Source organism: Stylophora pistillata, chromosome 2 (genome assembly GCF_964205215.1).
Source record: "Stylophora pistillata chromosome 2, jaStyPist1.2, whole genome shotgun sequence".
NCBI lineage: Eukaryota > Metazoa > Cnidaria > Anthozoa > Scleractinia > Pocilloporidae > Stylophora > Stylophora pistillata.
In genome coordinates this window covers 37,510,860-37,537,816 of record NC_142520.1, presented here as the reverse complement: position 1 = coordinate 37,537,816, position 26,957 = coordinate 37,510,860, and the positions used below count along the sequence as shown (strand labels likewise).

The following is a 26,957-nucleotide window of genomic DNA, read 5'->3' as shown; positions in this document are numbered from 1 at the left end:
AAGCTGTAATCTTTTTAGATAAAATACCAGAACTCAGGTCCCAGCAGAAATTTCTTATCTCTAGAACCACATGAATCTAAATGTCCACCTGCATTCACAATTTAATGATTGCAAGTTAAGGATTTTGGGTTTGAATGTCCAGCATAACAATATCTTGAAAACTCATTGATGAATAAAAGTCTTGAACTATATAAGTAGTGGTTTCTTTTATTTATAAAGGCTCAAACATTTTTCTCGTCAGACATTGAAATAAAGAATGAAACTTCATCACTCCATCCATTTACAGCCAGCAGTAAACAAAGTACAAAATCTCACTTTAAGAATTACCTCTTTGCACCCTAAAATCCGTATGAATATTCTCTATACTTTTCTCCAAACATTTCCTTTGGTACTGACAGAGAGAATTTGTGTATTATTTAATCAAAGCTTCTTAGGTTAGCAACCATTTCCATTAATCTCATGATCTGAATGAATGAACCAGCAGCCTCAAACTCACATCTGAGAAATTGAGCACAAGTCACACTTCATTTGTTAAAGGTCAAGTCTAAGTTAATGTCATTTTTGTAAAAACCAAGTTTTGCTTGTCAGGTAAATAAATACAATTATTTATTTAGTAGGCTTTGTTGACAGCTGCAAGGGCTTCTTTACATACTGGATCAAGTTTTCCATCACCCCCTGGAATCAGAGTTGATACATAACTTCAATAAAATTTTCATCCTTAATTAACTTTTTCCTAACTTTGTTCTCCTGTGGTGGTTGGAAAGTGATCAAAGCAGCAGGTGGTATCAAACAATAACATTTGTGCTGTAGCAAAAGGAGTGTGATCTTTCCAGTATGTGTAAACTCACATGTAAAATTGTTTAAAATTGGAGACTTACTGAGACCACTTGACCTGAGAGCACCAGTGTTCCCTCCTAACCAGCAGAGTTTAACACATGAGTCAAAAAGAATCAGTGAAAAATTTGATGTTAGCACCCCCACCTAGAGCTCCAGGTGTAAGTAACACTGATGAGCCACAGGAGCTCCATGAGTGAGGCACTCGAAAAGTTTTTTTTTTTTTTTTTTCACTGATTTTCATTGACTTGTTTAACTGACTTTGCTGAAAAGGAGGGACCCCACCTGGAGCTCTGGGAGTGATACTAATGCACCACAGGAGCTTCAGAACCAGGTTAGAAACCTTGTCGTGGAGACTAAATTGTGTACGCAACACAGATAATTTTTTTCCTTCATTTTTTGGCATCAAAGACCTTGCACATCATGTGCCACCCCAGTGGACTCTTCCACTTCCTAGATCTCAATAGTAATTCTTCTGTCGGTCTACCAAACATTTCTTTTCCTTTCTGTCTAAAGAATCATCGCGAGGAGAAATTATGTCTTGGTCAATCTTGGAAATGAAACGGCTAGCACCTCTTTCACTCCCAAGTTGGAATTTGGTAAAGACCTACCATATTGAAGCGCCTGAATTTTACAGCGATAAATTATTTCCCCGTGAACTACCAGCTCAACATCATCTCTGTCAGGAGTTTTGACAAATTCTACTGTGTGTCCCTCGCTTCTTAAGAGTGCTGTGAAACCAAAATATAGCTAGTACAACGTGTATTTCTAAATAGTATAGTACAATGCAACATGTCGTGTATTAAAAAATAAATAAATACGAAGAAATTTGACCCCGATGAATCTTTACCTTGAAGCCCCTCCAAACGCGCAGTACGATGTTCAACTATTCCACATGACATATACGGTCCAAACTTCACAGTTACTTTGTGTTTGACCATTTTCCAGGTAGAAAGTTGGTTGTTGTTTATGTTGGCAACGAGTCCGCCATGTTTATTACCGAATGAGATCGTGGAGACTGTTGTTTTAAAGAAATAATTATTTTACTTTTGATTGGCCCATAGTTGACCAATCAAGAAGGCTGTTACTTTTAAAGGAGCGTTTGGCGCTCAAGTTGACGGTTAAAAGCTCCTTTTCTACTCCATTGCAATTTGATTCCAATTCATCGATCACGGGTTCGATTTTTTCTTTAGGCTAAGCAAACATATATTTGTTTATCTGGCTGTGAAATGAGGTGGGGATGACTGCAGATCCTTGTTTGCGGTAAGTATCATTATATTAATGCCTAATTTAGTTTCGTTTGTTCTCTAATGAACCTTTTCTTTTCTGTTGATTTAGTTGATGTTTGGTCAACTTCTTTAATTTTTTGACTACAGCAAAAAATGTGATACCTTAAACAACCCTGAATGCGTGATCTTCCTCAATTTATTTCGTCGTTATGGTACTCTATGCATTTATACTTTTTTCATCTGCATAATTACTACTATTTGCGTTCAACCGTGAACCGTGAACGTTTTTCGTGCATGTTTATTCTTCAAACGAGACAGTTTTCCCCCACAACTGTGACGATTGGACCAACTATCATAGTTTTGTGCTCCAAACGAAACATTTTCATTGGTCCAATCGTCACAGTTGTGTGGGAAAACTGTCTCGTTTGAAAAATAAACATGCACGAAAAAACGTTCACGCTTCACGGTTGAACGCAAATGGTAGTAAATATCTGGCTCAAATGTTTTTAACTGTCATATATGGTGTATCTTCATTCAAACTTATGATATATAAATGTAAACATTAAAGGTTAATGCCTTTTGGGTCGATGTGCCCTTCTTAATAGACATATGGTAGTTTCGATTGGCCGAGTTTCTTGGATTTGTCAAGTGTACCAAAATTTTATGACTCCTGGTCATTTAGAGTTTTGCAAACCTTGATAGGCTGCCGGTCGTTTAGATACAGCACCTTTTTGATCTGTTTGATGTCCATAGATTTTCAGTAATTGAACAGGAGCTCTTTGACTGATTCCATGAAATAAGATTCTCCCACGTGCTTGTCATTTCAACCTTTGCCCGTACCGTGTGATCATAGGAAATTTTTTCCCGAAAAGAGAAGTCATATTTATTGATCACTAATTATCGATTTCATTTTAATTATCTTATGGGTGTATTATTTTGTTGGACAGGTAGATGAAGAGATATTACAGCCATTTGATGCTAAGAGTAATTTTAATGCAGCAGGCAGCATGAGTAATACATCTTCAAATGCAAACTCTGGATACAAGTTGGAACATGATCTTGCTTGTCTGGCTGAAATGTTTCCTTCTGTGGACTGCAAAGTGTTGAGGAATTACCTGGAAATCTTTTCAGACCAAGCTAACCACCTGTCGGTAATCATTGACATGCTTCTACAAGGGGAAAGGTCAAATCTTGATCAAAATGCAACTCAAGAACAAAGTGCCATAAAACAGAAAATAGCAAGAGAGGACTGCAACTCATGCAGTGTAGAAGCTGGTATAGAGGAGCTTTCGCCCAACAAATTACAGAGAAGAGATTCCAGCTGTAGTGACACTGACAGCTTGCCTCCAATGTTAGGAGAGGGTGAATTAGATGGTAAAGCCAAAGTGTTAGGTAGCAATGAAAGTGAATTACTTACATCTTGTTCTGAAAACTCTGACAAGAAAGAAGTGAACACTGTTAAATCACTAAAGTGTAATTCAGACAATGATGATTGTGACATAGTGTTGGTAAAAATTGTAGAAAGCTCAGCAAGAAAATCATTTCACCGCACTAGTAACTGTATCAGTAAATCAGGTACAACTTCACCTTCACGGCATAATGGTATCTGTATACGTTACAAAGGAGGCGTTTTCCATCCGTCAATGACCAAACCTAGAAAGCTGCAGATTGTTGAAATTGATGCCGATGGAAAAAGTTGCACAGGTAACAATAATACCCAGTCTCTTTCAAACAGAGATCAGTCTAAAAGTGGCCAATCACCTGGAAGGAAAAGACAAAGTATTGCAAAGCCTTCCTATTCAAAGACTTCCACAGTGGTTCATTGTGCAGAACCTTCAGATTCAGGCAAAGAGGTGCTAATGGTTGAAGAAATCAGAAGTAGGAAGGAGGGGTTGTCAGCTACAGCCTCTGTAAGTGACTTAGAGATTTTGAAAAAAGTGTTCCCTGATGCAGACCCCATTCAAATTGGTTTGCTGTTAGAAAAGTATGCCAATGAGCCCAACAAAGTTGCATTGGTTGGGAAAGAGCTTGGGAACAAGCCTGATACCCAGGCCCACAGCTTGAGGAGGAAGGTTCTATTACCAAGGGTGACGTGGTTTTGGGAGTCAGGCGACAACAAGTTGGTTCCATTTACTGACTCGGAATGCAATGTTTTGGAAAAAGAATTCCAAAACTGCAAGTCAGATTATTCTGGAGTTGCATCTGACAAACTTGCAGCTATTATGCTACCAGGGTCGACCAAAAGTGTCAAAGTTAATTTTTTCAAAATGACAATGGCTTGCAGCAACAATGGCACAAAAAGCCACATCTTTCGAGTCCCAGAAGGAAACGAGGAAAATAAAGAGATCAGGTGTGTTGCTCATTGCTATTTTTATGAAGGTTATCCTACCTGTTCCAGGCATTAAGTTTGTAAAACGAAGTGCTTTTATAAGTAAACAGCATGTTATTAGAGGAGGGGTCTAAAATAAATAATAATAAATAAATAATAATAATAAATAGTAATTTAGCAATGGACATTCCACTGGGTGGCTCTTCCTTGTCCACTATTTCCAGATCAAATTGGAATTTGGAATGTTGGTTTTTGTGGAGGGAGGAAAACTGGAGGACCTGGAGAAAAACCCTCGGAGCAAGGACGAGAACCAACAACAAACTCAACCCACATGTGACACCAGGTCCAGGAATCGAACCCAGGCCACAGTGGTGAGAGGCGAGTGCTCTCACCACTGCACCATCCCTGCTCCCCGAAAAGGGAGGGTTGTGTAAACAGGAAACCCATAACAGGGCTCGAAACTAACTTTTCAATTCACTAGCCAAGTGGCTAGTGACAACTCAGATGTTACAACAATTTCAGTTTGTTTACAAGCCAAACTGGCTAGTGGAAATCGAAAACCACCAGCGAAAAACTGAATTTTTATTAGTCTGTGGCTAGTTGGCTACCATTAGTGTCCAGCTCTGCCATAAACTTTAATAGGAACCTGTATGAAAAGAAGACCAGTGTACAGTGAAAGTACACTCCTCTTCAAGTTCTAACCAGTATGAAAATTCTCCTGCAAGTAAGTAAGATGAACATGGGAAGGTATCTTTATAAAGGATGAAGACTTCTTGGTAGAAAAAAATTCTGAAAATGCAACCACTTGTATGCTCTATGCGATATGAAAGTGTCGTAAAAGATCAGTGATGGGGCTTGACATTAATGGTAGCCCACCAGCCACAGACTAATAGAAATTCAGTTTTGGCTGGTGGTTTTTTGGTTTCCACTAACCAGTTTGGCTAGTAAACAAACTAAAATTGTCGTAACATCTAAGATGTCGTCAGCCACTTGGCTAGTAAGTTAAAAAGTTAGTGTTGAGCCCTGAGTAACCATTTACACCCTAATATCAGTATCAATATTCCCCAATTCTCTTCTCTATACATTTCTTTTAGCACCATAAAGGAGAATTTGTTTCCCAATCAAAGCTTCTTAGGTTGACAATTCTTTCTTTTATTCTCCTGATCTTAATGAGTGATTCAGCTGGGAGAAATTAGATGTTGGTCACTCGTAAGGGTTAAAAAGGTTAAAATACAAAAAAGTGAGTTTCAAAATTACCTTCTTTCACAACTGCAATTTTGGCAGATGCCTTGCCAGATTCATGATTCTAATAATTCAATAATTCTAATAATTCAATAATTCTAATAATTCAATATTTCTATTAATTCTAATAATTCAATAATTCTAATAATTCAATAATTCTAATAATTCAATAATTCTAATAATTCAATAATTCTAATAATTCAATAATTCTAATTCAATATTCGAATGACATTAGATTTTGTTAGACATTTAAGAATAAATACTAGCGAGAAAAACACACAACGTTTCGATGACTCCATGTCATCATTCTCAAGTGAGAAGAGAATAAAAATGAATAGTTAATTTATACCGTACAAAGGTGGCAAACGTAAAAAGTTTAAAATATTTAAAATATTTAAATAAATAATTGCGCGTGTTAAGTTCATAAATGTAAACTATTAAATAAATAGTTTCGCGCGTATGGAATCCGATTGTTTGTTCAAAGAGGGCTTCATCCTCTTTATGAAAAGCATTTCATGAACTAAACAGTCCAGTTTCCCGGTGCACTTTTAAGTACGTTGAAATGCTTGGTCAGGTCGCCAATGGTTTGTAGGCCGTGGTCGTTCTTTAGATGTTTGCCGATGGCCGAATTACGGTGCTCATTAATACGTTGATGTATATGCTGGCTGGTGTACCCGACGTACTCTGCATCACACAGATCACATTTATAATTATATACAACGCATTGTTGGCTAACTATAGGAGGTTTAGGCTCACCTACTCTGAGATCTTCACAGATTTTGCGACTCTTGAACACGGGATGAAGGGTGTGATCGATTTTGTTGCTTAGATCTGATAATTGCCTTTTCACTGCGTCAGCTGACTTTTGATCTTTAAAAGGCAAAACCACTCGGTGAACAGCATTTTCGTTGACGGATAATTGAGCTCGCACTACAGGGTTTTCCGACCTAACTGAGGTGACAAAGTGAGAGATGGTGGAATTGATGAGGTGGTCGGGATACTTGAGGTTTGTAAACATCATCTTTAGATGATCGCATTCAGATTGGAAGGACTCCCATGTGGACGACAGGCGGAATGCACGATTCAACATGGTCTTAAGTAGTGATTTCTTGTACCTTTTATCGACGTGGCTCTGGTGATGAAGCAATAGGCCTGTGTTTGTTGGTTTCCGATAAACACTAGTTTCTAGTTTACAGCCTTTCTTGAGCACTTCCATACCGACAAAAGGTAACTTGTTTCCAGATGCTAGCTCCATGGTGAAGTGTATGGACGGATGGCATGTTGAATCGTGCATTCCGCCTGTCGTCCACATGGGAGTCCTTCCAATCTGAATGTGATCATCTAAAGATGATGTTTACAAACCTCAAGTATCCCGACCACCTCATCAATTCCACCATCTCTCACTTTGTCACCTCAGTTAGGTCAGAAAACCCTGTAGTGCAAGCTCAATTATCCGTCAACGAAAATGCTGTTCACCGAGTGGTTTTGCCTTTTAAAGATCAAAAGTCAGCTGACGCAGTGAAAAGGCAATTATCAGATCTAAGCAACAAAATCGATCACACCCTTCATCCCGTGTTCAAGAGTCGCAAAATCTGTGAAGATCTCAGAGTAGGTGAGCCTAAACCTCCTATAGTTAGCCAACAATGCGTTGTATATAATTATAAATGTGATCTGTGTGATGCAGAGTACGTCGGGTACACCAGCCGGCATTTACATCAACGTATTAATGAGCACCGTAATTCGGCCATCGGCAAACATCTAAAGAACGACCACGGCCTACAAACCATCGGCGACCTGACCAAGCATTTCAACGTACTTAAAAAGTGCACCGGGAAACTGGACTGTTTAGTTCATGAAATGCTTTTCATAAAGAAGATGAAGCCCTCTTTGAACAAACAATCGGATTCCATACGCGCGAAACTATTTATTTAATAGTTTACATTTATGAACTTAACACGCGCAATTATTTATTTAAATATTTTAAATATTTTAAACTTTTTACGTTTGCCACCTTCGTACGGTATAAATTAACTATTCATTTTTATTCTCTTCTCACTTGAGAATGATGACATGGAGTCATCGAAACGTTGTGTGTTTTTCTCGCTAGTGTTTATTCTTAAATGTCTAATTCAATAATTCTAATAATTCAATAATTCTAATAATTCAATAATTCTTATAATTCAATAATTCATCAGTTAAAAGTATGACCATAAGATTAGGGTTTTCAAATTGAAAAAAAAGTCGCAGGAAGAAATTATAAAGGGGCCCGAGCACTATCTCAATTCAATAAGAGCGGCCTTGTGGGGTGGGGTGCTGGAAGACAAATTATGTGGCGAAAATGCTTGAAGTAGCTGGTGACTTGCATCGGGCACCAGCTGAATTTGAAAACCCTGCAAGACAAATTAAGTTTTTTTTTTTTTTTCGGTTATCTCTAGTGGCAAATGTTTAATACCACAAGAAGCCCTTACAGTCCCAAATGATTGGCAGCAACAGAGCAAAGGTGCAGAATTAGTAAGAGTACGTCCCGGTTCAGCTGAGTGGGATCATGTTCTAGGGAGTTTGAAGAGGAGTATAAAAAAGGCAGTTGTGGTCAACGTACAGCGGGTTCAGAACAAGTGGCTCTACAGGAAATATGCAATACAGCGTCATTTGTTGAAGGAGAAAAATGGTAAGTGTTTGTGATGGATAAGCAAGGATATATTTAAGATTTTAAAGTTTCACTTTCCCTGTTGGTAACCTTTTCTTTATGCAATTTTGACAATAACCTGTCATGTGTCCCCTTTAATCAGGAGCGGCATCCATCAATGAAAAAGAACTGTTCCATGGAACCAGACAAACAAGCCCTGAGGCCATCTGGAGAGGTGAAGATGGGTTTGATATGCGCTACTCTGCTGATGGCATGTGGGGTCGTGGTGCTTATTTTGCCTCTGAAGCTTCGTATAGCCATCATGGATTTGTGTATCATGATGCTCAAACACAACATTTTCAGCTATTCCTTGCCCATGTCCTCACTGGAGATAGTATATCATTACCCCCAGACCACAATCTCAAAATGCCTCCACTGAAGAAGGGGTCTAATATTCGCTATGACAGCATCAATGGGGTCGCTAATAACTGCACAGTATACATTCTCTATAAACTTGATATGGCATATCCAGCTTATCTTATCACATACACAGTAACTAACAATAGGCGATAGATTGCAACAAATAGTCCTTTAACTTCCAAGATCTGATTGTTAATTCTCCCCTCTAGCTAATACACTTTAATTTCCTTTTTAATTATTTACAAGAACTTGATGTTAGATCAAGATAACAATTTCTACCTGATGAGTTTTGGTATTCTCATTATCTGTTTGTGGGATAATGTCCAGATATTAAAGGGAAAAGTTACACGGGAATTACTTCTGGGAGTTAGCTGGTTGAAGTTCCATTAAAAGTGAAATCAAAATATTTCTAAGCCTGCAAAGGGATTAGTTTTATGCTTTTTAGAATTATAATGAACAGAGCAAAATAATGATAGTTTCTATAAAAAAATAGTTTTATCCCTAACAGTTGCAGTTTTGTTTAGACTACTGGTTGTAATTTTAGAAAAGAAACAAGGTTAGCTTAATAGACACCTCAGTTTGAACTTGAAATGTTGTATTTTAAAGAAATAGTTAATTCTGTGGCAATCACCTTCTTAGATGATACGTGGTTAATCCCTTTCACTCTAGAAATGGTCAAATAGAATTTTCTCCTAGCAAAACCACTATTTCAAGCTGAAAGATTAGAGAAAAAAGGAAAAGATCAATTGGGAGAAATTATTTGCTTTAACACCAAATTCTCGACGGTAAAACTACAGCCACTAGGAAATGTATACTGTACCATGATTGGCAGTAATGTTGCAATCTGATTGGTCAATTTACCACTGTTGATAAGAGTACAGACAATGCTTGTGTCAATGTGTCATGCAACCATTCATGTCAATATTGTGGTAAGAAAAAAAAGAACAATCAAACAAATCAACAGTGGTATAGCATAGTCTGTACTCTAATTGCAAATGTATTTGCCATCACTGTGGTTAAAATTTGTTCCCGACTTTGCTGTGTCTTCTCAGTTGTGAGTCCACAATATTTTGACCTCTGATGACAAATAATTATCATAGTTAAAAAGAGTAAAGACCAAGCTAAGCCACCATCGATTTGTTACACAGACAGAGCAGAGAACTGACATTTTTGCTTTTTAGGAGTTCAACAGTTAGAGACCTAATTCCAAAATTGTTACAAATCTATCATAATTCTGGCTTCAATAGGATACCTAACCTTCTTTTCCTGAATTGTAGCTCTCAATTTCAAAAACAAAACTTGGCACAATCCTTAAAACCCTAGCTGTGACCAGCATCGAATTTCTCCTTACAGTAGCATGGCTGAATCATTCATGAGTATCATAAGAAAAAAGTAAACAATCACCAACTTTAGAAGCTTTGATAAGGGGGCAAAGGGGTTAAAATGAGGTTAAGAGGGTCAAATGCAATGGAGATTAACAGATAGCTTTTAGTTTATTCCATTATGGAATGAGGTGTTGCGTCTAACTGAAAAACATTATCCGGTAATTAAAAAGTAGAGGTTGATTTTTTTTAAATTAATGCTTGTGTTTAAAGTTTGGTCATGTATTCGGTAACAAAGTAAATTATCAACTTATTTCCAACATGGTGACAAATTAAGAATTTTGTTTTGTTTATGGTAAGAAGCCTGGACATATAACCTAATGGTAACATATAACCTAATGACACTAATGGTAGCCAACTAGCCACAGTCTAGTAGAAATTCAGTTTTGGCTAGTGGTTTTCGATTTTCACTAACCAGTTTGGCTGGTAAACAAAGTTAACTGAAATTGTTGTAACATCTAAGTTGTCACAAGCCACTTGGCTAGTAAGTTGAAAAGTTAGTGTTGAGCCCTGGTAACATGGGATGCAATGGTCAGTACAGTCACCGGTTACAGGCGGAAAATAATAAATTTAATATTGACTCAGCACTAGCTTCCAAGGCAGACCTTCTTTTGTTCCATGACACAAACTTTTCTTAGTACAGGAATGAATTCCAAAATGAAGACAAGAAAAAAAAAATGTCAATAAATACATCCTATTAACCAAGCGCGAGGGCCGTACTGGGAGAATATCGGCCCAAGGTTTTGACAGTATGGACCAAGCGCAGCGAGGTCGGTACAAAAAAGACCCAGGGCCGATATTCTTCCAGTATGGTCCCGAGCAAGCTTGGTTAATAAGAGATTTATTATACAACTAAAGTTCAAAGGGACACAAGTGCGGTATCATTTGGGACCATTCGGAACAGTGTCTGGTCCAATACTGAGAGAATATTGACCGGCAATAGAGCATTTTGATTGGTTGATTTTAGTAATTGGCCCTCTGACTGCCCAAGTCGTGTAGTAATACAGGATATTTCGTGTGGTCAACCATCAAGGATTCATCCCAGTCAGCAGGGCTTAATGTCAGTTGGAAGCAGAAACATGTGGCTAATTACCTTTTCTGACCAGGACACTATAACAGCAAATTTTTAACAAGGTCTACCACAGGCATCCCTTATAAATAGCCCTTTTATGCCTGTATCGTAAATTCAGAATTCAAAATAATTTGTACCTTGAAACAAGGCAAGGAGGACTAAAGAACATGGAGGCAGAATTTTGTACTTGGGAGAAAGCGTGATCTTAGGGCATTGGATTCCAGGGAGAAAGGTCTGGGTTCCAAGATATAGCCAGTAAAGTCTATTTACGAGCCTAGTGGCCCATTAGGCCGGTGCTTAACTCCGGTTTCTGTAGCATGAAGCGACTAGAAGTATTTCTACTCCACCATGGATGGGATGCCAGTCCATCGCAGGGTTACCCCCAGCATTAAACTGCCGGTACCCATTTATACACCCGGGTGAAGAGAGGCACTGTGAGAGTAAAGTGTCTTGCCAAAGAACACAACACAATGTCCAAGCCGGGGCTTGAACCCAGAGTCAAGCGCACTAACCATGAGGCCACCGTGCCTCCACCAAGATCTAGCTGGGTAATTGTTAAAGATAGGCAGACACTGTTTTTCCAAATGGATACTGTACTGAGTACAATACTGACATTTTTCTTTGATATCGCTACTGTAACGTCATTGAGTTAAATGGTACCGGTAAGTCATGTGATTTGATTGACAAAATATAGGGTTATCTTCTACTGTTTAAGTTCTGCAGTGTTCAGTACTCTAAAGAAGAGTCAATAAGACAGTCAAAAATTTAAAGTTGGATTAAGGATGTACTTAAGTCAAAACTCATGGTCATCAAAGAGTTGACCCTTGTAGCACTCACAGGCCACCAAGACTGGTACACTATGGTGGTCGGTCACTGCCCAATCTTTAGTCCAGAGTCTTTTTGGCTCCTTGTCAGCAGTTGGTCCCAAGGCATGAGACAAAGCACAGGCAGGTCACGTGCAGTATCAAAAGCACTAAATATTTTTCAGTAGTATCGACATTTTCCAATCTGACTTTGGTATCACCGGTATCGAATATTTGGTATTGGTATAGTGTTGCACTCTTGGGTAAAACACTTTACTGTCAGAGCCTCTCTACACTGTCAGCAGGTACCAGTGAATTGTCAGGGAAGCCTCGCTGATGAAATGCAGGGGGATAATCTTGCCATGGACTAGCATCCCATCCAGGGGGGAGTAGTAATACTCCTAGTTGCTTCATGCTAGGGAAACTGGGATAGGCTTGGGGTGGATGGGCCACTTGGCTCAGTTACAGACTTTACCAACCTAAATTACATCAACCACATTTTCAGAAATATTTTATTCTTTAACCCCAAGAGCAACTAACACCTGAATCAATATCACCCCTAAATCAATAATTAAGGTCACCAGAGTTAAGAAAATGATCACCAACTGAATAAGCTCTGGATTGTTAACTAAATTCTTCTTGTCAGCACCTTAGGAAATGTATAGAGAACAGTATGGAGAATATGCATACTGATGTCAGAGGGTAAAGGGTTCAAATAATTTTTTGCTAGGCACAAGACAAAGAGGGCTAATAATCACAAATTCAAAATAACAATCATTATGTTAACTTTACTACCTTCTTTCTTACTACCTTGTATCTTTGAACCTATCAAAGTTTATAATAAATACAAATTGTTGAAAGAGATAAGTCAAATGTAGTACACTTTAGTACATGGATGGTACAAAATAAGCTTAAATCATGGAATTTTCATACAACTTTAGTTCATAGTGTAAACCGAGACAAGGCAGAATTTCTTATACTGAATGCACAACACCGTCCTCAACCAATGACTGACCACATCAAAGTAAACACAGATCGAGTCAAGCCCTCTTTTTCTGCATGAAATATTGGTGCTATCTTTGATCAGAACATCTGCCTTGAGAAGCACATCCCATACATAATGCAAATCATTGTTTTTTCCTTTAAATAATATAGTGAAAATAAGAAACTGTCTGTCGAAATCAGACACTGATTATTAATATTATTATTGTTATCCCAGAGAATTAAACTGAATGCTACACTCTAATCAAGCAACACAGGGCAAAAACCGTAACCTGTGAGCCATGCATGGAGTAAAAAATAAATGTACATTAACTAATCCTAAAAAGCTTTTACGTTGTGTATACAGTCCTTCTTCTAACAGGAACTCAAACTGCCACTTATTATTATTATTATTATTATTATCATTATTATTATCATTATTATTATTATTATTATTATTATTATCATTATTATTACTAACCTGAAGGTTTTCAATATATTGTGTTCACTGATTCAGTGTGAATTTTGGCAGTCATAAAGAGCAAGAGCCCTTTCCATAATTTCTTTCTACTATCTAAATTGAAAAAGTTCATTCCCAAGTACTGCAGCTGTAATTATCTTTTAATTACCAATTACTTCCTGGTTGTTAGAGTACATAGGACTCCATCTCTAGGCCTAAGAGTTACATTTTCTTCTTCTGCGGCAGTTTGCCCAGGCAGCAGTTCGAACTTAAACTCACGTAGCACTCGTGCCATCAAGACTTTAGCCTCAAACTGAGCTAATGTTTTTCCTATGCATGACCTTGGTCCAAGAGAGAATGGTAAATAAATGGATTGTGAAATATTCTCTTTAAGCAAAGGAGAAAATCTGTCTGGGTCAAATACATCAGGGTTTTCCCAAAATTTGGGAGACTTTTGGAGTAAAATAAAACTCACAGTCACACAGGTTTTTGCAGGGAGTTTGTAGCCCCCAAAAGAATCATCCTTTAGTAGCATTCGCTGGACACCCCCAATTGGAGGGTGGAGTCTCAAACCTTCTTTCAGAACCTGGCCAAGGTATTCAAGTTTACCCAGGTCTTCATACTCTACGTCATTGCGGCTCCCAATGATCCCTTCCAACTCCTTTAAAATCCTAGACAAAAACAGCATAAAATAAAACTACATTTTTTATCTTTACTATCATTTTCAGTTGATGAATACACACAGAAGTTAAAAGTCAAAACATTGTTTGTTTATGTAAAAAAACAAAAACAAAAAAGTTTTATTTAAAAAAAAGAAGTTATCAAATAAATGTTTATTAAAAAAAAAAACATTTCAATATAACAATTCAAAACTAGCCGTTTTCTACACATGCACTCACCGTTGTTCAATCTCAGGCTGTTCCAAAATCTCATATAAAGTAAATGACAGCTGATTGGAAGTTGTCTCTTGTCCTATTTAGAGAAAAAGGTAGATTAATATTATATCAGATATTTCTCAGGGCCTAGTTGTTCAAAGGCCAATAAGCACTAACCCAGGGTTAAATTTTCACTCAGGTTTCTTTATTCCTTTGTTTTTAATTAAGTCTTTTTTGGGATAATTTTCTCTATTCTTTCTAGAGTATCCAACAATCAAATTGAGGAAAAAAAGATTTTTAATGAATTTTCTTTTAAAGCTTTCATATATAAAATAAAAATTCACACTAACCCTGGGTTATCTTGGCCCAGCTTTGTACAAGCTGGCCCAGAGTGATTAGAGAAGAAAAGAAAGAGAGGGAGCAAGATATATTTTGATGACCAATACCACAGTGGCCTGGAATGACATCACCCTCTTTTCCTCCTTCCAAGCCTTCTTTTTCTTCTTTCATGACACTTCTTTTTCTTTTGCAGTTATTTTTTGTCTTCCACAACTTCTTTTGTTTCCACAACTTCTCTTACTTTTGCATTTTTTTTTTCACTTTCCCTCCTTTTTTTCCACCTTTGATTTCACTTTTTCATCTGATGACTTTTTAAAGTCTACACCCTAATTGCAACCCCCTTTTTTTATTATGATTTTTAGCTATGTTTGTTACCACCATTACCCTCTACCAAAATAAGTCACGGATTGAAGAAAAGAGGAAATAACAAGGAATCAAAAACGTTGCAGAAGAAAAAATCTTGCAGAAGTCAAGGTGCCTTCCAAACTAGCATACAATACAGCTATGTACCATGAACACATACTACACATCCCTTCATGAGTACAAAAGTCTGGTTGCTTTAATTCAAGTGCATCACATTTCCAACTGGTCTTAATTTTAGCACTTTTTTTGAAAAAAAAGTTTGCCATACCTGCAACAAAAATTGTCAGGAAATTATCCACTAAATCATCCATATCTAGATCAGGATTTTCCATTGCTTCTCTAAGTATGTGTTCCAAGACATCTTTGGGCGTGTCCTCTCCGTTCCTCAGCGCTGAGCAACGTTCTTCAATAACTTTGGTGGCAAAGCTTCGTAAGTATTTAATATCCTTAATAACAGAATTTTGAAATGGAAAATTGGAAAACTGCAGCCTCCAGAATGGATTTCGGAAGCTCGACTCGACTCCTTTTAATGCTTTGAACACTGCACGTGGAAATTCGGAGTTAGGATTAGCTATAGTGCCAAGGCTGATACCAAAGCCAACCTAAAATGAGAAAATTGACTTAAACATTGCTACAGTTTTGTGAACCTGTTAACCCTTGACACCCCAACATCAGTATGCATATTCTCCATACCACTCTCTATACATTTCCTAATGTGCTGACAAGGAGAATTTGTTTAAAAATCAAGAGCTTCTTTAGTTGGTGATCATGTCCTTTTTTCTCATGACCTTGATGCAGGATTCCAAGGTGATATTGTTAGGAGAAATTAGATGCTAGACACTCTTTAAGGGTCAAGGGTTCAAAGTGACTAGCATCTTATTTCTGCTTTCAGTATATAAATGAACATTAAGGTCATTTATTACATCGCTCGCAGCGCCCGTGGGCAAGATGAAGCAAATCCTGTGTTCTGATTGGCTACCTGAGCAGGAAAAATGGGCCCATCTTGCCTGCTTGGGATTGCCTGCATTGATCATGTGCATGAAAAAATTGAATTAGAACTATATTGGTAATTCTTGGACAATTTTGGCGATGGAAATGCAAAAAGTGGCAGAAGATAGTCAAAACAAAGAAAACTGAAATGACTCTTGCAAGTTTGTTGTGCTACAAACACAGTTGGCTTTCTTTCCTTGCTCTCAAAGTAAACAAGTCACTCTTGATTCTTATCAAAGCAAAATCTTTTTGCAATGTAATAAATCCTTTATTAACCAAGCTTGTTCGGTCAAGATGGCTAGATATTAGCCTCGTTCTTTTTTTGCATTTTAATGGCCCTCTACTTCATCTCAGTCCAAAAAAATGCAGAAAAAAGAACTTGGCCAATTTCTAGCCATCTTTACCTCACGCTTGTTTAATAACCCATATGTATCAGAATGAAAGGAACATTCACCAACTAAAGAACCTGTTTCAAGATTGCCATGGCAAGCAAGAGATGGGAGTCAAAGGTACACGAATGTGGAGAAGAAAGTACCTCTCCAGTACGCCTTCCACTGCCAAGATCTCACCTGAAAATCATAGACTTACAAAAACACTATAAACTGAGATATTGTCTTTTGTTTGTTCAGTTACATATTATGGTTGACATGGATTGTGCTGCTGAGGAGCAGGAAATATTGCATAGTTGGGTGGTCACTAAGAGAAGTTAATATTTAAGTCTAGGTAACAAGCATTTTTATGTTCTGTACACGAGTATAGACTGGGAGTAGGTGGTGACGGACTATCAACCAATACCCGACCGCTGATACCTGGGCACTTGACAGACAGATTACCTACACTTGACAACAAATGACCAGCCACATATCCACCGCCTGTCGGTTGACGTACACATATTGATCGAGCCTTGATGGACAGTCTGTCTGTCGACTAACTATCGACTGAGAAATCCCCCAACTTTCAACCAATATATCAGTTGATATGTCCACATGTCAACCAAAATGTTGGTTGATAGTCTGTCGATATATCTGCCGACATATCAGTTGACACTACCTATGGTGAACATGATCCAAAATTTCTCATAGGCCACATTTTATCACTACTGGACTACTACCTTCCCGATGATATCCAGGGTAACTTTCGCAAATTCATCTGCCATTCTCACTGGTGTCTTCCCATCAGCTTTTTCCCGGAGTTTCCCTAAAAATTCCTCTGCTACTGAATTGAAGGATTCCATCAGATTCATGAGATACTTTCTATGAAATGCTGGGTTCAGCATGACTCGTTTGTGATGCCAGGTTTCATGATTAATCTCCGTCAAGACTCCACGACCCAAGGTACGCTGCCCAAACACACTTGCAATTTTGAAATAAATACGACTAGCCTTTGGTAAATTCAATGTGATTAAGGCCTTCTTCGCCATGTCTGGGTCAACAAGGACTACAATGGGCACATGAAAGATCCAATAAACAAACACTGGACCATATTTCCGATACCATTGTAAATGACAAGCATTCACACCTCAAAAAAAGATAGAGAATACACATGAATTTATAAGATATTTGACATCCATTGTCTATATTCATAATCAACTTGTGAGACCGACCAAATTAATTGTACTTTTTCTCTCGGCTTTGAATAAATTACATGTGCGCTATTAACTGAGCACGAGGTCAAGATGACTGGATATTGGCCCAGTTCTTCTTTTGCATTTTTATAGACCGAGATGAAGTCGAGGTCCATAACAATGTGAAAAAAGAACAAGGCTAATATCCAGCCATCTTGATGGAACAAGCTTGGTCAGTAAAAGATTTACTACAATGCAAAAGATTTCACTCTCTTAAGAATTAATAAGGACTTGTTTACTTCGAGAGCTGGGAAAGAAAGCCAACTGTGTTTGTGGCACAACAAACTCACAAGAGTCATTTCTGTTTTCTTTGTTTTGAGCATCTTCTGCCGCTTTTTGCGTTTCCATCGCTGAAACTGTCCAAGAATTACGAACATAGTTCAAATTCTATTTTTTTTCATGTGCAGGATCAATGAGGGAAATCCTGAACAGACAAGATGGGCCCATCTTGTCCGCTTGGGTAGCCAATCAGAAGACAGGATTAACGTTCTCTTGCCCATCGGCACTGTGAGTGATATGTCATAATGAGGCTTATATTGATCTAAAGTGCGCTCAAAATGTATCAATCATGCATTTACCCAGAAAAGGTTCATTAAATTTCAAAGCTCAATAGAGGTAAATAAACCTTCAACTCAGATCTAAGCTCAGTCAACGGCAAGATTTCCGTATAACCCCATACTTCATTATGCATTCAATTCTTGGATAAAGGAAAGTAGAGGCAAAACCACAGATTTCCTTTGGGACTACGGCTTTGTTCTTGATTGGTATGGGGTTATAAGGAAATCTTTCCCAGTCAACTTATATGTCACGATAAGAGAATCATCAAAATAAGCTTACCACTTCCCGGAACGCGTTTTGATTGGTTTTGAATAAATGGTATATTGCCCCAAAAGAAACCATCCCTCGGTTGACCCGGTACATGCTTGTAACGCCAGTGTTGATAAAAAACGTACAAGCTGAAGGAGAGAAAGCCTACAACGAGAATGAGAACGAAAATGGAAATAGCAAATAGCACGAAAATCATATCTAATCGCTTCAGTTCTGCCTAAAATTGCTCAACCGAAAACTCGTAGATTCCGCATCTGCAGTCACATGACGATTACAACATGCCAGAAAATAACACGAGCGTGAAGCTGACCAACACACCTGACCATTTTGCTGAGTGATCAGCCTGTTTTAAGATGATTTGGTGTTACGAGTGAGGCGTGAGTAGTCCAGTGGTCAGTTCGCTGGACTCTGGGATAAACGGCCTGGGTTCAAGTCCTAGCTGGGGCTTAACGTTGTCCTTAAGGTGGCTCAATAGGGTTATGCAAGATCACGAAGCGCGCGCCAGTGACATCAATCGAAAGTTAATTTTTCTCGTTGTTTTTGCTATTTTTCAAATCAAAGCTACTGAAACATAAAAAAGGGGTAAAAGACGTTAATTTCCCACGCACGAGATTACTGTGTGCTGGATGTCCTCCCCTGGGGTGGGTTGGGTGGGAAAATAGCAAGTCCACATCAGCTTATACAGTTGCCAATAAATTCAACCTGGTTGAACAAATAAACATGATGGTGATGATGATGATGACGATGCAGTATTAGCCTACAGTGCAAGCGTCTTTTGGAAAGCAAGCGCTCAGTATTTTTTCTTCTAACGTTTTCATGACCTTCGAAGTTTTCATGACAAGCCAGCCACCATCTTGAAATTTTCAAACAGAGGGAAGTTGAGGAGAGAAAGAAATTTCTACCCAAGGGGAGCCTGAAGGGAATGGCCGACTGCAGGGAGGGTGGGTGCTGGGATGACTCATCAAAGGTTTGAGAGAAGCCTGGAATCCATGCCTTAGTCGATTCTCTTGTACAGCGGTATATGCCATCGTTGTTAGGGTTGTTGCCAGGAGAAAGACAACACAAGTGAACAGGGAGACTGTTTGGAGATCACAAGCTGAAAGAACCGAAGTTTTACCGTTTTATACAGGTTCTTCGAAACTTTTTGGGGATTTATTCTGTACGTTTGCTTCAACTGATTTTTCAAGGCATCAGGTATGTGAATTTGAGAATCGCGATCAATCAAATCTGATTTAACAAATTTGCGGAGGTTTTGGGATCTTGTGAGGACTGTACGTATGGATTTCTTCAATTTCATGTGCTTGTTAATTTCATCGGTTGTGACAGACATTTTGCTTTGTTTTATCTAGCAGATCGGATTCAATTAAGGTCAAAAATGGTGTCTGCTGTGGTCAATTCTTACGAGAATGCGGTAAGTTTGTTGGCCTGAAGTGGGACTGAAAGTTCGCCCGCAAAATTATGAGTTTTTAAACTTTCTTGTGATGTCTTGTAGCTGTTAATTAAAAAAGCCCCCTGTATTTAGCAAAATCGCAGAACTGGACGTAAGATGAAAAGAAGGCATTTTTCTTGTTTAATCGTGAAATTCTGTCGCTTGTACCTCATTTGTTTTTCTCTTAAATGATACGCAGCGAAAACGCTTTGATTTATTTAGCATCTGGAATACTTGATGTGTGTCAGTTGTACTTGATCCAGCTAAACTGCATCATTTATTACTAAAGCCTTTTTTTAAATTTTCTACATCGATTAACACTCAGTTGTCTTTTCCAAAACAACCTGTTCTTGAAAATGAAACAGGTTAGTTTTCTTTTGATAAACTTTTGATAGTACAGGGAAATTTCCATTTCTTTTCCAAAATCCCTATTTAAATCAACTGATAAAAGAAAAAAGAAGTAAATTAAAGTCTGTTTACAAGCCAAGTGGTCCATCAGGCCGGCACTTAAATCTGGTTTCCTTAGTGTGAAGTGACTAAAAATAATTCTACTCCCCCCTGGATGGGATGCTAGTCCATTGCAGGGTTACCCCCCCCAGCATTAAATTTGCCAGTACCCATTTATACGCCTGGGTGAAGAGAGGCACTGTGAGAGTAAAGTGTCTTGCCCAAGAACTCAACACAATGTCCTCGGCCAGGGCTCCAACCCGGACCACTCCATCCAGAGTTGAGCACACTAACCATGAGGCCACTATGCCTCCCCCAGCTAATAAAAGTGTGAGTTAAATTATTTGTTGGTTGCACCCTTTAGAGCTTCATCAGCCCATTACAACTCAAGGATATCGAAGACAAAATAAGAAACATTGTCAATTCCAGAAAAGTTAGACTGACAGAATACTTCAAGGATTTTGATCGTCTCAGAACGGGCTTCATAACAAGTAAGTTTGTCCTGGCTTTTTCACATCGGTATGCATTATTACAAACTAATAGTTACCATTTTAAACTAATATTCAGAAAATACATACCTCTAACTAACTGAGTTCGAGGTCCTTACTGTAAATTACAGACTCGTGATCTTTTTCATCATGGTATTATGGCCCAAGCGCGAAGCGCGTTGGCCTTAGATCCAAGGGGAAAAAATAGGTTCTGACGTAATTTACAGTATATACCAAGAACACAAGGTTAGCAAAAATATTTATTGTATTTCTGGGTTAAAATATAGGGGGAAATATTTCAATTCAAACAAACTTTTAAATTTAAAGGGGGTAATTAGTTTCTAAGGAAACTGTGGTACTGCATTGGTGGGGTAACAAGGTAATTTGGTTATATCAACCAAGTTGAAGTAGTAAGTTGGCCACCATAAAGAGTTAAAAAGCTGACATTTTGAGCATTAGCTCTTCATCAGAGTTTATCCTCCATTCGCTCTTGGTCGGATATGACCAAATTATGGTGAAGTGTTGATCAATCATAGCGTACGTAGCAACTGAAAGATATAAGTATGATGTGCGATCCTCGCAGTAGATAGCGCTATTTATGCAATAGCGAAAATCAGACCTGAAAAAAATCAGGCCTGTACGGGACTCGAACCACTGACTTCTGCGATACTAGTGCAGCGCTCTACCAATTGAGCTAACAAGCCAACTGGGAGCAGGCCGTTAAGTTGATTCGTAATAAACCCGTGAAAGTGATAAATGAGATGCAATGAATATATGAAGTTCATATATTTTGAACTGCGGTATTAGATACGTATGATGTGCGATTCTCGCACATCATATATTTATTCATTGCATCTTCATATATTCATTGCATCTCATTTATCACTTTCACGGGTTTATTACGAATTATCAACTTAACAGCCTGCTCCCAGTTGGCTTGTTAGCTCAATTGGTAGAGCGCTGCACTAGTATCGCAGAGGTCAGTGGTTCGAGTCCCGTACAGGCCTGATTTTTTTCAGGTCTGATTTTCGCTATTGCATAAATAGCGCTATCTACTGCGAGGATCGCACATCATACGTATCTAATACCGCAGTTCAAAATATATGAACTTCATATGTTCATTGCATCTGAAAGATATAAGTTATACGATCATTCAATGATTGGACACTTTTTTTTGCCTTGTCATAGAGTCTCAATTTGACCGCTGCTTGGATCAGTTGTTTGGTATTGTGTTGAGTCCTGAGGATGATGCAAAGTTAATGGAAAAATATGGCAGCCCTGAGGCTAAACGTAAGGGATTGGTGAACTACCGACATTTCTGTGAGGTCATTGGTGCAGGTAAGTTGTTCGTCTAAGGCTTAAGTCTGTCTTAGTCAGTTGAGTTTATTACATGAAAAACATAAAAATCAGCATAAAGCATAAGAATATGTATCTTGTCTACAGTGTTTGATCCTGACATTTTGAATGAAGATCCAGCTACACAGCAGATTGGTCCAGCAGCAAGGTAACTAGCCAGGCATAATTTTAGCGATAATTTCTGCTCAGTATTTTCTAAGCAAAAATTATGGCCGTCGTCTTTGATTCTACTGGAAGCAAAAGGCTGGGGAGAGAAAGAAATTTGTACTGAGAGGGTGGGTGACAGTGAAAAAAATAGGGAGGGGTGAGGGTGGGTGAGTGAATATTATTTCATCTCTTCCTGTTCCCACCCCCTACAGTCAACTCTAACTCCTAAATAAATTAAACATGGCTGGTTGAATAAACAGTTGCACACTTTTTAACATTAATTTGCGGCAATAAGATGTCTGCACTGCAGGATACAAGGTAACAATCACAAATCTAAAATACAATTATAATGATTAAAGCTCTCAAAAAGCTAATTTATGAAGGTTCAAGAATTATTCCTGGACATCTCTCCTCTCCATGTATATTTCAAAATTTTGGTAATACCTTTTCCAATATTTGCTGCAGCCTTTTTACTCTATAAAAATACATTGTTCTTTTTTTAGTGGCAGTCCAATAGATCACCGCCCCCTAAGTCCAGCATCCCTTGCAAAATGTGAAGATCTCTTGATGCGATTGGCTCGCTTTTACAAATATCATGGAATCAACATCAAAACATGTTATGCTGACTTTGATAAGCATCACATTGGTGTTGTAACGGAGAGTCAGGTGAGCAAAATGGTGCTTGAATTCTTTCTTGGGGCCAGAAAAAGCTTTCTACAGATTGATTTCAAGCACTTTACTTCGCTGTAGTCTACCACCAGTGCTGAAACATCCAAAGGGTTTTCAAGCATTTCTCAGAGAAGAATGTCATTGCCTCTCATTTAGGAGGCTGATCTATAAAATACTTGGGAATAAATTTGTGGCTGTTATGACCTTGGATTTTATCTAGGCCAAGAGACTCATTAGATACTTTTCAAAAATTTCCAGCAATCTTGTCGAGCATTGTGCTCAAAGTTCTGTTTGCAAAATCAAGATATTGGCAGTCTGGCTCTCTATTGCAGAAGGATTCCCAGCAACCACTGTGACATAATTTTTGTTCATAGAAGCTTCTTGCAATTGTCAGTAAAATTTATTTAATCGTCTGGAAATCCTCACAGAGGACTCATGTTTTTCCTTGCGCTCCTTAAAAGTTTTTGATATCTTTACTTGAAAAATGCCTTTGCTGCATGTGTTTACCAAATCTTTCTAAATACTCCATCTACAACCAAGCTGCTTCCAACATTGTTGATCCTAGCCATACAATAGGCATGACTGGCTTGACAAAAATTGAAGCATTTGACTCAACGGACAAATAAGATTTCAGTTTTTGAGAACAGAACAACCACACCAGGTTGGAATACTTATGGGAGGCGAACTCAATTTTTTTTCCTATAACCACTTTTAAAACTGCATCAGTCAGCTATTATTCGAAAACATAAAAACATTTCATCCTGTGCAGTTCTTTAGAAGTTTTCCTGGCTCTCCGGACATTATACACGAAGAGACAGTTCTGCTGGCCAAGAAGTACCGTGAATCCATGCGACCAGGCCTGTGTAACTACTATAGCTTCCATGAGGACATCGAAAGGATGCAAAATGGTGATTATGTGTATTGTTTTATGAACATTCTGTAACTTTCTGTTCTTTGTTTGTGGCGTTATTTGTATAAGGCTAGTTCTGCTCGCAGGCTAGATGAAGGGAATCCCGTTTTCATGTCGACTGTCCAAACAGGCAAGATGGGTTTGTCTTGCCGGCTTTGATCTCACAAAAAGATGATGATGATGAACTTTATTCATGTGTCAATTATAAAATAGCAGTAATAAAACCACTAAGTAAGGACACAACAAGATAATCGAAATAAAATAATAAATAACTAAGTATTAATATACGAATAAATAGCATAAAATATACAAATAAATAGCATAAAATTTGTGATCAGCAGAAGTAGGCTAGGGGACCTTAGGACGTGGGAGGGGGGGAGGAATAGTCTGAGCCTAACTAAGATATAACTAAGAATCATGCACTGCAAACCAAGCAGCCCACACAGCCATCATCGTCCATTAAGATTTTCAAATCCATTCCTCTAACTGCCCTCTTAAAACCCGCTAGTGAATTCAACGTCCTAATACGGGAAGGTAGCTTAGCCCATAGCACAGGTCCTAAATACCTAAGGGAATACCTGCCATAATTAATAGAGTTAAATCTTGGAATAGTAAATTCTTTAACTCTTAAGTTATACACTGTGTGATTTGCTGAAAATAAATCTTGTATATAGCTTGGTGCTGGCTTAAATTTTACTTTATACATGATGGTCGCTATATCTTGCAATCTACGGTTCACTAGGGTGGGCAATTTAGCCCATTCTAACAGCTGCCTATAGTTAGCGTTCCAGTCACGGAAAACTGCCCTTAGACCCCTCTCCTGGACATGCTCCACTTTTCTTGCATCACTTCCCCTACAAAAGTGCCATACAGTACTGCAGTAAGTCAAATAGGGCAAGACTGCAGCCTTATACAGCTGCAGCTTAGCAGTGGTTGGTATCAAGTTGCGCAACCTTGTCATTACTCCCACTCTCTGACTAGCTTTTTGCAAATCTCACTTATATGGACATTAAAAGTCAATTGAGAATCAATGCCTACACCTAATAATTTAATGTTCTGATATTGGGAAACTGTATTACCGTCTATGTCAATATTGATATTGGCATCTTTTTGCTTGCTAATGAGCATGCTACCATATTTAGTAAAGTTTCCCTGTAAACAGTTCTCTTTGTACCAACTTGTTGGTAAATTTAATTTAGCTGGTTGATACTGTCTGTGCTCCAAAACCTTTCACTGCCGTGAGTGACCAACCCAGACTCTCTCCTCGCAATAATCAAGACAATAACATCCGTTTTTGGTGATAACCCGGTTTTTTTCAAGCGCTGAAAAAAATATTTGAAGGATAGTGTTCATAATACCCTCTCTTAAGCGCGGAAAATACTCGAACATTGTCCTCGGACATTACGTTCTCTGAGAGACGAACAGATAGTGCCCGCAGGCAAAACATAGAGCATTGTTGTACTAACTGAAAGTTATTTTATATATCAACGTATTTAAAGAGTTCTCAGCGTTGGAAGGGGTGTTTACAACAGCATGAATGTGTCTGGCAAAGATACAACTTATTCTTTCGGAATCTAGGGGCTATGTACAATCTTGTTGAAAATTTTTCAGGGTAATTAACTCTCCGTTGTTATCTGATTCTTAGCCTTGGCTGAAAAAGAGGATTTTACAAAGCATATTCCGAATCAAGACATCATTGACGATTTTGGAAAGGTAACTGTTATATTTAAACCTGTAGGAATATCGCAGCCACGAGTTAAAAGATCCATTTATGAAAATGGTAGAGTGTGTCAATAGGGTGATGGCTTTTACGGCTAAAGGTTAAAATTTTGCCCATTTTACAGCTAACTTTTTTTCACGACTAACGGTTACTGTTAAGAAGACGTTAATGAACTTGTGCGCGTGCGACTCACGTGCGCGTGCGACTCACGTGCGCGTGCGACTCACGTGCGCGTGCTTTGGGACTACGTAGGCTAATAATATCGTAAGCAAATCACGCGGACTTTTAATTTTGACGTGTGCGATTTTTTAGAGGGAGTTGAAAAGTTTTTAGTTTATCGAGTAGCAGTTTTGTTTAGAACATAACTGGCAGAGTCGCGCAATCAAATTCATTATACGTAAGCGTGCTCAAAATCCCGATAGTGCACGCTGATAGCGTCAGCAAATCCGACTTCGCCAGAAATTTTTTTTTTCGCGCGAGCGGCCATTGTTAGCGCGGGGAAAAATAATATATTTCGCGACAATAATGAATACAAACAAAAACTCGGCCTACTAGTCCGAAAACGAAGACAATGTTTCGACCTTTTCCCTTGGGCTAGAGTTCTTAAATGAGGCAGAAAAAGAGAAAAACAAAGGAAAAGGAGACTCGGCATCAGCGCCGTCACGATTCGCTTCAACTGTTATTGTTGTCCGTTTTTCGCATCGGATTTGATGCACAATTCCACCGGCTATGTTCTAAAACAATTGGTTCATGCTTTCAGCTGTGCACTATCGAGGTACGGAGCACGTGGGAAGTTTGGAGAGCACTCGAGAGGCTAGAGTTGCCCTCGGCTATCGCCTCGGGCAACTCTTACGCTTCTTTCGTGCTCTCCAAACTTCCCGCGTGCTCCATAACTCGATAGTGCACGCTAAAGCATGAACCAATTGTTAATTAATGGTCGTTGTCGTTTACCGTGAGTCTACAGTTTACCGTGTTGGAATTAAAGTGTTTGTTTGGATTTCCCCTTTCGCTTCAGAACAGTTACAATTTGTCGATGTTTATGTCTGAAACTAGATTTTCTGCCGTTTTACGGCTAATGGTTAACCCCATTGGGATCCTGATGGTAGAGTGCGGCTTGCTAATCATCTGAACAGCACCTGGGGTTGTTTTTAGTTAGTTCGTTTGTTTGTATTAACGCATGTTTGCTTGCTTATAAAGTTTTATAGAGTTTTATTTTATAAATTGGTGATGTTTTTACATTTTGCGATAACAGGTTTTTGAAGTTTGAGTTGCCTAATTTTCTGATGGGAATTAAGTTTTTGCGTCAGATGGAACACAATCCAGAAAAAAAAAAAACACTTCACTTTTCGATACACACAACAAGAGACATTTGTCAAATGAATGGGTTCTCCCTT

General features: G+C 38.4%; 4 protein-coding genes across 9 annotated transcripts in view; 2 read left to right on the top strand and 2 right to left on the bottom strand.

The window, feature by feature from the left end:
* Positions 1-191: 191 nt before the first annotated feature.
* On the bottom strand, positions 192-1,871 carry LOC111329464 (UPF0728 protein v1g117062). 2 transcript variants are annotated; one of them, XM_088751262.1, is made up of 4 exons: positions 1,685-1,871; positions 1,446-1,565; positions 879-914; positions 192-675 (listed from the first exon to the last, which is right to left on the bottom strand). In XM_088751262.1, the coding sequence occupies exons 1-4, from the start codon at positions 1,773-1,775 to the stop codon at positions 611-613; spliced, it is 312 nt and encodes a 103-aa protein (XP_088607388.1). In that variant the 5' UTR covers positions 1,776-1,871; the 3' UTR covers positions 192-610. The 2 variants fall into 2 exon arrangements, with proteins under 2 accessions (XP_088607388.1, XP_022789911.1); XM_022934176.2 differs by lacking the exon at positions 879-914 and having other exon boundaries at positions 1,685-1,865.
* Positions 1,872-1,942: 71 nt separating this feature from the next.
* LOC111329465 (uncharacterized) lies at positions 1,943-10,646 on the top strand. Of its 3 annotated transcripts, none has more exons than XM_088751160.1 (4): positions 1,943-2,097; positions 3,015-4,413; positions 8,070-8,302; positions 8,424-10,646. In XM_088751160.1, the coding sequence occupies exons 2-4, from the start codon at positions 3,071-3,073 to the stop codon at positions 8,831-8,833; spliced, it is 1,986 nt and encodes a 661-aa protein (XP_088607286.1). In that variant the 5' UTR covers positions 1,943-2,097; positions 3,015-3,070; the 3' UTR covers positions 8,834-10,646. The 3 variants fall into 3 exon arrangements, with proteins under 3 accessions (XP_088607286.1, XP_022789912.2, XP_088607285.1); XM_022934177.2 differs by having other exon boundaries at positions 3,011-4,413; XM_088751159.1 differs by having other exon boundaries at positions 1,943-2,101; positions 3,011-4,413.
* Positions 10,647-12,705: 2,059 nt separating this feature from the next.
* On the bottom strand, positions 12,706-18,679 carry LOC111329430 (cholesterol 24-hydroxylase). Of its 2 annotated transcripts, XM_088751167.1 has the most exons (6): positions 18,407-18,679; positions 17,860-17,925; positions 17,057-17,463; positions 15,224-15,557; positions 14,278-14,350; positions 12,706-14,049 (listed from the first exon to the last, which is right to left on the bottom strand). In XM_088751167.1, exons 1-6 carry the CDS (start codon positions 18,591-18,593, stop codon positions 13,551-13,553), a joined length of 1,566 nt encoding a protein of 521 aa, XP_088607293.1. In that variant the 5' UTR covers positions 18,594-18,679; the 3' UTR covers positions 12,706-13,550. The 2 variants fall into 2 exon arrangements, with proteins under 2 accessions (XP_088607293.1, XP_088607294.1); XM_088751168.1 differs by lacking the exon at positions 17,860-17,925 and having other exon boundaries at positions 18,407-18,677.
* Positions 18,680-19,431: 752 nt separating this feature from the next.
* Positions 19,432-26,957, top strand: part of LOC111329429 (uncharacterized) — a 17,652-nt gene continuing 10,126 nt past the window's right edge. Inside the window, exons 1-8 of one of the 2 annotated variants that reach the window (XM_088751132.1) lie at positions 19,432-19,591; positions 19,750-19,808; positions 20,638-20,764; positions 21,950-22,099; positions 22,205-22,265; positions 22,768-22,930; positions 23,703-23,841; positions 25,489-25,556. In XM_088751132.1, coding sequence (XP_088607258.1) covers positions 19,773-19,808; positions 20,638-20,764; positions 21,950-22,099; positions 22,205-22,265; positions 22,768-22,930; positions 23,703-23,841; positions 25,489-25,556 — 744 coding nt within the window. In that variant the 5' untranslated portion in view covers positions 19,432-19,591; positions 19,750-19,772. Of the gene's footprint in view, positions 19,592-19,746; positions 19,809-20,637; positions 20,765-21,949; positions 22,100-22,204; positions 22,266-22,767; positions 22,931-23,702; positions 23,842-25,488; positions 25,557-26,957 lie in introns of both variants that reach the window. The other variant, XM_088751131.1, reaches the window with a different exon arrangement.